Genomic DNA, 12,317 nt, shown 5'->3' with positions numbered 1-12,317 from the left:
CCCGGTATAGCACTGTCCCATTGGTTGTCCTCCTTTAACCATGTCTCTGAAATGCCAGGAGCTCTTGGAACAGGGAGCATTTCAGAGAATGCTACCCTTGATGTTCTGGATTTAATATTTCTACCTAAGAGCCTAAATTTGGCTTCCAGAACCTCCCTCCCACATTTTCCTATGTCGCTGGTGCCCACATGTACCACGACAACTTGTTTCTCCCCAGCACTGTCTAAAATCCTATCTAGGTGACGCATGAGGTCTGCCACCTTTGCACCAGGTAGGCATGTTACCAGGCAATCCTCATACCCACCAGCCACCCGGCTGTCTACATTCCTAATTATCGAATCACCAACTATGACGGCAGACCTAACCCTTCCCTCCTGGGCAGTAGGCCTTTGGGAGACATCCTCAGTGTGAAAGGACAATGCACAACCTGGAGAGCAGGTCCTTGATACAGGATCCTTTCCTGCTGAATCAGGTTGATGCTCTCCAATCATGAGACCTTCTTCCTCCAAGGCAGTACCAGGGCTGCCAGTCTGAAGTTGGGACTTGGCTACTATGTCCCTGAAGGTCTCATCTATATACCTCTCTGTCTGCCTCAGCTCCTCCAGGTCTGCCACTCTATCCTCCAGAGATCGGACTCGTTCTCTGAGAGCCAGGAGCTCTTTGCATCACATGCACATGTACAATTTCTCACCTTGTTTGCAAAGAGATTAATTCACATCACTCATGTAGCTTCATATGAATCCCCTAACCAAGTCTCCACCCAAGTTATCCTCCCCAAAACCCCCCCTAGCTACAATGTTATATGTTCTAATTACTTAACATAAGAGACTCCCTCTGGCACCCTATACAAGTTACCTTGTTACAATGTCTATTTTTTACAAGTTACCATGTTTCCACGTTACCTTGCTACAATGTAAAATAAGCTGTTCCGACCTTATTTGTTTAGTTATATGTAAACCGATGTGATATCTCGATCGAATGTTGGTATATAAAAGCAATTAAATAAATAAATAGAAAAAATCAATTGCACACTACTCCTTTGTGTGACAGAAAACCACAAAAGAGCCCACAAAACTCAATATGAAGCCAAAATGTAGCTTCATAAAAGATATGCATGTGCCTGCAAAGATTATTTGCCATATGCTTAGAGTCTAATCAAGGAAGTTTTGTCTCCCAGGCTAAGTTGATGGGAAATGGCTTTGATAAATTAGGCTTCTTGTGTCCAAGCTCATCATTTGGTTCAAATGGTCAATGAATATATAGGGGGCTAAAGATGGTAATGCAGCATGTGAAAGTGGTTTGAGTTTTCATTATTGCCAGTACTCTACAACTGGAAATCAACAACAATTATAATAAATCATGTATTGCAGAAATTTGTCACGGAAAATGTGAATAAGCTGGCTGATAATGAACAGTGCCATGCAAAGTCAGATCAAAGACATGTTGCACTGCCAAAACCATGAGACTAATTCTTCTGTTCCACTTCCTCAGTATTATTTGTTAATGCCATATGACTAAATGCCATTTGGAAGTGTGGAACCTCGTTTGGGTTCAGCTAGAGTCACTGAATGCCAAAGTGTTTTTATCATTCAACAAATCAGCTTACTGATTCTAATTAGTAGTTAATGCAGCATGCTAACTCATTTACCAATTTGCAGATTAAAATATAAAATACTGGAAAACACCATATCTGTCATGTCCACCACTGAAAACAATGTTTCCAGCTGACTATAATCAAAGCTCCTGGTTTCCTGTTGCAGCACAAGGGTAGGATCAGCGGCAAGGAATTGAAAATTCCGCAGCATCTGTTTTAGATCCTGCAGTGATTCGGAAGTACATTTGCAGAATATGCACATATGATTGAATATTAATATGAACATGAAAGCTATTTCTGTTTAAAAAACTTTAAATACATAGTAGACGTATTTCTTTAGAAAAAATAGTTAAGGTTTTTCTTTAAAATCTTTGGCCCTGCTTAGAACCCTTTTCCTGTTGAGATTCCAATGAAAGCGTTCTTTCCTTCAATAATAGACTGAACCCTGAGAAACCACAACTGGTTTGTCTGTGCCCACCACTGTTCACCTTGCCTCCTACCAAATATGAGCCTCAGACCTGTCCTTGTCAGCAGGAAGAGCTCACAGCCTCAGCAGGAGTAGGGCTTCTTGTCATCATTCACCCTGCTCAGATTCTGATGCTAGTGTTCTTTCCCTCACTGAGCCCCAAGTAACCCCAACTGGTTCGGCTCCACCTCCTCCAATGGGAGCCCCAGATGCTTTAAAAGACACCTACTGACACTACTGGTAGATCACCTCCAAAGGGGTGATCCAAAGGGAAAGGACAGTTTTGAAAGCTACTTGGGGAGATGCTTGAGTCCATTGGGTCATTGGCTAGGGCTGTTGGGTGAAGTAACAATTGATTAGGAATTCTACGTGGGGTGGGGGGGGGGGGTGTTAGGAATAGTGATAGGGATGGAGCTTTCATTTGCATTAAGTGGTGAGTTTTCCTGGCTCTTCTTTGATAGATGAGGTTCAGAGAGAGGGCTGTTAAATGAGGCAACTGTAATGAATATTTTGTATAGGATATTTATTTTTATGCAGAATTCATTTTGGTATTATTTTTTGGGGTTTTTTTTCATTATTTACATTGTATTGTGTATGTTTGATGATGAATATGGCAGAATGCATGTAGTAGGAAGAACACTAGCAGTGAATTTGAGAGCCTTGATTGTACCTAATAAATCCTGGTTTATGAATGAGCTTCATTCCTATCATGGTTTGCCCAAAGCTAACCTATTTCGAGGCACTACACCCAGAGAGCTCTCTTTGGCACAAGTCAAATATTAAGAAGAGCACTAGCAGTACCTTTGAAAGACTCAGATCATGCCCAACATAGGCTGGCTGGCAAGTGACTTCATTCTTGTCATGGTATGTGAAAACTAATAGAGATGGTATAACGCTAAATGTTCACAGATCCTTATATTGGATTAATCAATAAATGAAGCAAAGAGAATAGTAAATTAAGCGTTTCCACCTTGACCGAAACCTCCTTACTCATGAATTATTCATCATCAAACATATACAATCCAATGAATTATTCATGAGTAATTGAAAGGAGGTTTCGGTCAAGGTGGAAACGCTTAGTTTACTGTTCTCTTCGCTTCATTTATTGATTAATCCAATATAAGGATCTGTGAACATTTAGCTCTATCCCATCTCCACTTCTTATTTGCTGTCGATGTGCAAAATTGACCCAGGTGGAGACTCTAACCCAAGAGAACTTGCTGTGGGTAACAGCAGCAAAGAGGCTGTATAGTGGTCCTAGGTGGCCTGCAGAAGCAACCCTGAAATGGATGCCCATGGAGGTCTGAAGGAGAGAACCTGCAGCCCTGGCCCACAGCAACCACAATTTGGAACAGTACAGAGCTTATGCCATGGGGGAGAAGTTGCAGGAAGTTAGATAAAGGAGAGAGAGAACAGATATGGGAGACAAGTAGCAGTACTGAGCCTTAGTAAAACATAACGGGAGACAGAAAGGCAGCGGGGGCCCAGGTACTGTGGGAAGAACAATTCTGCAGATCTCTGGGCTTCGGCTGCCTTTGTTTTGTTTACCTTTATTTTGCAGCAATGAGCAAAATCTCTGGCAGGTGCTGCAGCTACAAAATCAGTACAAACTGAAGACCTTATCTACAGTTTATCATTCTTTCAGGCCGATCCATTACAGTGCGCTCAGCTGAGCGCACTGTGTGACCCGCAGTTGGACGCGGATTTTGGATGCGCATCCACAACCCCTTATTCCTTAAGGGGATTAGCAAAGCCAAAACATGTGTCCAATCCCCCATGAAACTAATAGCGCTCATCAAATGCAATTGCATGTTGATGAGGCTATTAGCTATTCTCCCTCAATCCAAAAAAAAAAAATGTAAGCCCAACCCGCTCATTTTTTTTTATTTTATAATTTATTACATTTATATGTTTTATACATAAACATAATAATGTATACTGATACATAAGCAATCACAAAAATGTATCCATATCATTAATTTCTACTTATTAACACTTTTTTTTATATATATATATCAGTTTTTTCTTAAAAGAAATCCAAGAGATATATAATATGTATTAATGAGTGACATGAAAAGAAGTAAAAGAAAAAAAGAGAAGATAAATTATCTCCTCCCTTACAAACAGAGATATCAGCAGTATTTTACTTATGCTCTCTAACCATTCTCTGCATCCATGGGGTGAGATTCCAGAAATACCTGAAGGGACTTTACTTCAAAGAAAACATATTTATGTTCTTTAAACCACACCTGGCATTTACAGGGATATTTTAACAGAAATCTAGCACCTCTGGCAAGAACTTTAGATTTTAATTTAAGAAATTCTTGCCTTCTAATTTGGGTTTCTCTGGCCAGATCTGGATAAATCCAGATCTGTTGCCCATGAAATGTTTCCATCCTATGTCTCAAAAATAGACGGAAGACAGAATCTCTTTCATTTGGAAACATAAATGATACCAATATCAGTGTTCTTACAGGAATATCAGTATCTAAAGTAGTTTCTAAAACTTCAGAAATATTCATGGAAGACTCTGGTTGTGCATCTCTTACTCCTGGTTTTTTAGGTAAGTAATAAAATTTAGCAATAGCAGGGATAGACTGAGATGGTATTTTAAGTATATTCTGTAAATATTCCCTAAACATTTCCCTGGCAGGGATCAATTTCTGACATGGGAAATTTATAATCCTAAGATTAGCATATTTTAAATTATTCTCTAAATATTCTAATTTTTTAAAATTAGAAAGTTCTGTCTTGACTAAGTTATTCTGTACAGTCTCAACATTTCCTAACCTCTCTTCATGTACTTATATTTCATTATTATGTTGAGATACTGAAGTTTCCACTTTTAACAATTTCTGTTGTGAATTTACATTAATATTAGTCAATTTTATAATAGCATTTTCTAGAGACTTAATCACAGCCCATAGTGTATCCATGGTAATTTCTGTTGTTTTTAAAGGCATAATTATTTCTAACACAGGCATTCCTTCTTTATCACCCCCTGCAGCTTGGTCCCCATTTCCCAACCCTTCTATAGGTTGAGTATTAATTTCTAATGAACTTTCTTCAGCAGAAAGTGGATTTAGAACATCAGTTAACAAAGGAAGGAGTGGGAAAAGGGTATAGGGAGTGCCGCGGCTCAATGAGATGACTTCAGCCTGTGAGTTGGTTTCTCGCTCAGGAACCAACTCAAATGCAGCCTTCTCCTCCAGCACCAATTCTGCTGCAGCCATAAAGAATGAGGATATCTGAGGCTGAGATGGACCGATTAAAGGAGACGAAGACATAGTCTCCCTAATTCGAGCCTTCCTCTTAGTATGAGGCATAACAGTTTAAAGTATTAAAAACAAAGAACTAGAGAAAAAATATCCTCTTACCCTTATGCTTATCTCTGAATCAATTATCTATTTTATTATCTCTTGTTAGGGGGTATTAGACAATAAAGATAATAAAAATAATTCCTTACTAGAAACCAATATCAGAAAAATATCCAATATGTAATTACAACATATTACTCCGAGATAATAAAAGAAAAAGATGTTAGAATTGAAAGAATTCAAAGAAAGCTGCGCGCCCCTTTGGCACGTGTGGCTTCAGCAGCGCGCCGGCAGCGTCTGCGCGCCGCGGGAGGGGAGCCGGTTTTGAACCTACCGGTCCCTCCCCCGATGACGTCAGGATGCTGCAGCCTTGGTATGGGTCCAGGATTTCCTCCTTACCCACTGAGAGTTAAAGGTAAAGAAGTCAATTCAGGCCAAGTTTCCCTTCACCCAAAAGTCAGGTAATGTGGAAAGAAGAAATTGTCCTCCTCTCTCTTCCCAAGTTTGCACCGCAGGGGGGGCCGGTTTTGAACCTACTAGTCCCTCCCCCGATGACGTCAGGATGCTGCAGTCTCGGTATGGGGCTGGGATTTCCTCCTCACCCGCTGAGAATTAAAGGTAAAGAAATAAATTCAGGCCAAGTTTCCCTTCACCCAAAAGTCAGGTAATATGGAAAGAAGAAATTGTCCTCCTCTCTCTTCCCAAGTTTGCACCACGGGGGGGGGGGCCGGTTTTGAACCTACTAGTCCCTCCCCCGATGACGTCAGGATGCTGCAGTCTCGGTATGGGGCTGGGATTTCCTCCTCACCCACTGAGAGTTAAAGGTAAAGAAGACAATTCAGGCCAAGTTTCCCTTCACCCAAAAGTCAGGTAATGTGGAAAGAAGATATTGTCCTCCTCTCTCTCCCCATCAACCCGCTCATTTTTACCCTCATAAATTAACACCTGCCAGTCAGAGGAACAAAAAGGGCAGAAATGTAAAACATTTTTTTTAAAAATGTCACGGTCAGGATAAGAAAAGGACGATCAATTAACGAGCGTCCATTTTCCTAACCCATGGCTGTGGGCAACCACTGCACACATTTGTCCCTAACGTCTTCTTGGCAGTGCGACCCCTCATTTAAATATTCAATCGCGCACCCCGGAGAGGTGGCTGGATGCGTTATAATAGTAGGCGCTCAAAACTGAGTGCCCATTTTCGCACTGCTTTATCAAATCGGCCTGTTAATGTGGTTCTTGGCTGCACTTTTTATCCTTTATATTTTGCGTTAATATTTGCAGCAATTGTAACTGAAAGTTCACACAGTCATAATCAGCTTCTGTTTGCCAAACAATTGAAACAAATGAATAGTCACATTGACATTTCTTCCAAGACTGAGTCATATTGCTTTAGGTAAAAGACAGTGATTGAATGTAGATGTAGAGCTAGAGCAGCAGCTTCCCAAACCTGTCTGATGACCCCCCCCCCCCCCACTTCCAGTCAGTTTTTCAGCATATCCACAATTAATATGTATGAGGTCCAGTGTATGCAAATTTATCTCATTTATATTCATTTTGGATATCACTAGCTGTGAGTTCACCAGGTTTGCAATGCTCTGAATTACAGTATTATGGGAAACAAGTCATATGAAAAATACGTGCACATAGGTACAACTTGCTCTTGCTCTGGGTAAAAAGGCAGATTTTCTCAGAGCTGAAATATTAACCAGATGCCTGATAAACAGCCAAATCAACAGGTTGAGTGAATTATATATGCAGTGTTAGCCTTATACAAGAAGCCAATAAACCTGCTCGAGTATTTAGTATTTTGAATTCTATCAAATAGCCACATTTACAGAAAGCTACATAAGGAACATTACTAAGCACATTCCCATCAAATACTTACCCACAGGGTCTATATGTAAACACAATGTAACTTTCTTCATCTATGCGTTCAATGAATGTCACACATGTGTGCTTTTCCCAGTGCCGCATGGCCTGTTTAAACATCGCCCGCTGGCTGCCTAGAAAAAATGCATGTTGTGAAAAAATAAGAAAGCACCTTAAAAATACATTTTTTGACTTGCATTGAATTTAAAGCAGCACTACCACCTAGAGGATAAGATTTTTACTCCAAGTACTTGCAATGTTGTTGCCAGCAAGAGATCACTCTTACCAGAATCATCAAGTATTCATTATCTTAATTATTCCATTACATTTTGGACTTGCAGTGATTTTTTTTTTTAAAGAAAAAGATACAGAATGCAGGGCAAAAATAGTAGAAAAATAACTATGCCTGAATCAGACTGCCATGGTTGGTCTCATCATGTGGCAGCATCTATTAATTAGCCTTAATTAAGTTTCTCTTGTGGAATCAATCTTTTTTTTTTTTTTTAATATATATATTTTTTTCTAGTGAATTTGATGTTCATGAAAGTTGCAAGATTGAGAGCAGTAGAAACCGTTATCCCCTAGATTGAAGATAGCACAAGTTAGCCATCAATAAAAAAGGACATTTGGAGGCTTAAAAAAGCAACTGTGGACTGGCCTAGTGGCTCAGTGAGGATGCTGTAATACACCAGGAAAAAGACATGGGTTTCAATTCCCAGGTCACACCTTCCACTTCCTGAAGTGACAGGAGCTGGGGATGCTGCGGAGGCAGCATTCACAGAACCTGGGGGAGGAAGTCTCAGTCATTGGGCCAGAGTGACACCTTGTGTCTAGATCTGAGCCCATTCCTGATGCCTGAGTCTGCAGCTGATGACTGCTGCTGCTGCTCCGCTGTGTGAGCTGGGAGGGGTTATAAAAGGGGCAAAACAATATCCCTGGGTAGCTGTGAATGACATTTCCTGGTGCTATAGCCCAGCAAAGGCTGGCTCTGACTGAGCTGCAGCCCAAAGGAGCAGATGAAAAACCTGACAGAGCCCCCCACCCCCCTCCCTGCAAAAAAAAAAAAAGAAAAAAGAAAACTGGAAAGCAAAACATATATTAGCTAAACTTTGACCAGACTAACATCTATAGAGCAACAGCAAATATATGCCTAGTCTTTAGATTCTGAGAGGTCAATATTAAAACCCTAGCCAGTTATCTATGTTAGCCGGATAGTCATATCCGGCTAACATAGAGGGGATATTCAGCAGCACAGTTATGAAATGAATATCCCCCATATTTGGTGCTACTTAGACAGATAAGCCTTATTTAAGCATAGACCTGCTATTGAGCAGTTCTAAATTACCCCCTCATTTATCAAAATGTGCTAAGGCATTTTTGTATGCAATAAGCCTTTAACGCATGCGATAGCACCATATTGTATGGTGCGATGCAAATCTGAAAAAGAGGAGGAGTTAGGGGTGGTGTTTGGGCATGATGTCTCTCAAAGACCCGTTTTAGTAGGTTTGAAGCTCCTGGAGCACCAGCCTAGCCATCTAGAGGGGGGGAAAGAGAGAGAGAGAGAGAGAAAGAGAGAGAGACTAGCCTTAATGCTTTCTCCCTAGATAGGTATTTATATCCCTATGGGAGGCCCTCCTAGTAACTCAAGGTGAGGTTTAGGTATTAGTGTAGGGGGTTAGGGGCCACTTTGACATTCAAAGTGAGACGTATGAACAGAACGGTGCTCTCTTGTGAAGATTTGATGACCTTCGGAGTGAGGAAACTCACTCAAAGATGAGATTTGTGCAATGTTCTCTCAACCTAGCTTGATGGACTCTCTACCTAGATAACATCGAGCTAGGTGGAGAGAGGGCATTATGGCTAGGCTCTCTCTCTCTTTCTCCCTCAAAAATGGTCCCCAGTGGTTGTCTGCAGGAAACTTATCGCAAAGTGTGAAAACATTATCGCAATTTGCGCTAACTTAGCTCTTCGCATAGGTATTAGTGTAAATTGTGATAAACTAAAACATGCCCTTTTTGCTATCGCATGCGATACTTATCGCATTTTGATAAATCCAGGCCTTAGCCAGATAAATTATCCGGCTAAACAGCACCACCTGGATCCGCCCATTGCCTGTCCACTACTTATCCAGCTAACCAGATATCCAGATAAGTGACTTATCTGCAATCTAGCGGGCGCTGAGCAAAACCTGATATTCAGCAGCCCTAGATAGCCAGGTAGTAAGTACTGCTTCTTGACACTCCAGCTGCAAAATATATCAGGCTAAGTTACACGGGAAAGAGCTTTTCCAATGCAGGGCCAATAGCTTGGATTTCAGTTCCATTAGAAATGTACTCCATTCAAAACCAAAAAGATTTCAAGAAGGCCCTAAAGACATTACCTATTCACGCAGGCTTTTCAAATATTATGTTATGTTTTTCTGGCAGTGTACCCTGAAGATCATTTTTTAGTTGTTGTTAATTTTATCTGTTCATAGTGATCTTAATTGTGTTTGTTACCTATGTAACCTGGCCCCAACATTAGAGGGCAAGGGATAGTAGTAATTTAAACAAATAAATAAATAAATAAATAGATCGTATATTGCACTTCTGGCTATCTACCATTTGAGTATATACCTCCATGTCTTTACTGCCTTAGTTTAGATCATTATTACATGAAGAAAAGAGGAGCTACATTACAGGGAAAAACTTTGAAAACTTAAGGCTGGACCCATGAAACCAAAGTGCTATTAACATGCTTGTGAATCTGGGCACCTTTACTGCTCTACTCATTTGTCATTATTGAGTGTTAATGCCATTGCAGAAGTAAAGCAATACATTATACAATTTAATTTACTTTTAAAATCCCAATTTCATTTGAAATAATTAAAATATGGCTGGAAAATCATATGTGTGCCTCAGCCAATGGGAAGGGAGGCATTAGCACACACATATTTCCTACTGAGAAGTGAAAAGAGACTAACTACCTCTTTTATTTGCTAATCCTTGGCTTCTAATTGCACAAGGATCTGCCCTTGTTAGACGGTTTACTAGTACAGAGATTAACCATGGGTAAACTCTTAAAATCAGATTTACTAAAGATTTCTGTAATAAGTACAAAATATGTTATTACAAATCCTTTTTCTAAGTCTGCAAATGTTTATAATTTAATTTTGTTTAGAATCATAAAAAGTTTATTTCTGCGTAAATCTACGTAACATCTAAGTAACAGACACAATGTAAAAGAAAAAAAAAAGCATGTTTCTACAGCTTCGTGGTCTGCTTGTGAATGATTAGCATTTAAAGAGTCATGGGATAAGAGGCAATGTCCTACTGTGGATTGGTAACTGGCTAAAAGACAGGAAACAGGAGGGAAGACTAAATGCTCATTATTCTCAAAGGAGAAAGGAGAATAGTAGAGCACACCAGAGATCTGCACTGGACCAGTGCTTTTTAATATATTTATAAATGATCTCGAAAAGGGAATGATGAATGAGCTGATCAAATCTGCAGCTGAGACAAAATCATTGAAAGCTGTGAAATCACAAATCAATTGTGAGGAATTGCAAAGGGACCTTGCAAGACTGAGGGGATTGACTGGGCATCTAAATGGCCGATGAAATGTATTGTGGACAAGGTGCAAAGTGATGCATGTACAGGTGAATTTTAAAAGTCCAACGTGCACATCAATTAGGGGATGCGCTAATATGTTAGGCCGGCACCCAGATTTGTGCATGCCACTGCAGTGTACACACAAATGAAAAGTTTCCAAAAAGGGGGCATGGTGTGGGATAGGCAGGAACATTCCTGGATTTTAACTTGAAATTAGCATGGAAATACTTACGCATGCTGGCACGCATAACTTTACTTCTACTATGGTGACGAGTAAGTAATAAAACAAAAGAATCTAGACAGATCAGTGGGGTTTTAAGGGTTGGGTCTGTTGGGGGGAAGGAATGGTCTTAAACTAGGGGGGGGGGGGGTTAGAAGTCCTATCTCTAAACTTGGAGAACTGGGACAGAATTTGGAAAACTGGCAATGGCGTCAGAATGCATGTTTATTAAAATCCCCCCATTTACATGGAAGAAGCGGGATTTACTCACACAGGCGCATGCCAGCTTGAAATTGGGCGCATATGAGTGCGTGGACAGGCCATAACATGTGCACCTGTATGTTATAAAATGGTCATGTCCCTGGGCACAGGCCAACAAATGTGCGTACATGTGCACCCGCACGCTGGTATGAAAGCTACCATCCCTGGGAACAATAATCCAAGCTATAGTTACACAATGCTGGGTTCTATCCCCTAGATTTATCAAAATGCTGTAAATAAAGTAAAAATAGGAGAGAGAGAGAGAGAGAGAGAGAGAGAGAGAGAGAGAGAGAGAGAGAGAGAGAGAGAGAGAGAGAGAGAGAGAGAGAGAGAGAGAGAGAGAGAGAGAGAGAGAGAGCAATATGTAAATTTGCTTTTTAATACCACTATAAGAGTGGGCACTTTTAACTCAGGGTGGGGTTTGGGGGTCAGGTAGGTTTGGAAGGGCAGTTTTACATACACAGTCAGAGGGATGAATGAACAACAACATTGACATCATTGAAGATTTTCTGTCATTTGGAACCATGTAAGGTAAAAGAGGAGTTCATATGTACAATATACTCTCTACCTAGCTTGATGCACTCTCTACCTAGCTGCAACTCCTCTTTTACCTTACATGGCTCCAAATGACAGAAAATCTCCAGTGATGTCAACGTTGAGTTAAAAGTGCCCCCCCCTTACTAAAGTATTAAATAGCAAAGTTACATATTAGGGATGTGAATCGTGTGATCGATCGTCTAAACGATCGATTTTGGCTGGGGGGGAGGGAAATCTGATCGTCATGTTTTTTTTTGTTAAAAAATCATAAAAAATCATAAATCGGGGGAGGGCGGGAAAACCGGCACACCAAAACAACCCTAAAACCCACCCCGACCCTTTAAAACAAATCCCCCACCCTCCCGAACCCCCCCAAAATGTTTTAAATTACCTGGGGTCCAGTGGGGGGGGGTCCCGGCGCGATCTCCCACTCTCGGGCCACGGCTGCGTTAATAAAAATGGC

The 12,317-nt window shown here is 40.7% G+C and overlaps 1 protein-coding gene across 1 annotated transcript in view; it reads right to left on the bottom strand.

Moving 5' to 3' along the window:
• Nucleotides 1-12,317, bottom strand: part of TLL1 (tolloid like 1) — a 586,556-nt gene that overhangs the window by 298,929 nt on the left and 275,310 nt on the right. The window contains 1 exon segment of the mRNA XM_029571633.1: nucleotides 7,263-7,380. Within this exon segment, the coding sequence (XP_029427493.1) occupies nucleotides 7,263-7,380 (118 nt within the window).

The sequence above is a fragment of the Rhinatrema bivittatum genome, chromosome 1 (assembly GCF_901001135.1).
Source record: "Rhinatrema bivittatum chromosome 1, aRhiBiv1.1, whole genome shotgun sequence".
Lineage (NCBI taxonomy): Eukaryota > Metazoa > Chordata > Amphibia > Gymnophiona > Rhinatrematidae > Rhinatrema > Rhinatrema bivittatum.
The sequence above is the reverse complement of the archived record's forward strand: the minus strand, read 5'-3'. Positions and strand labels throughout refer to the sequence as shown.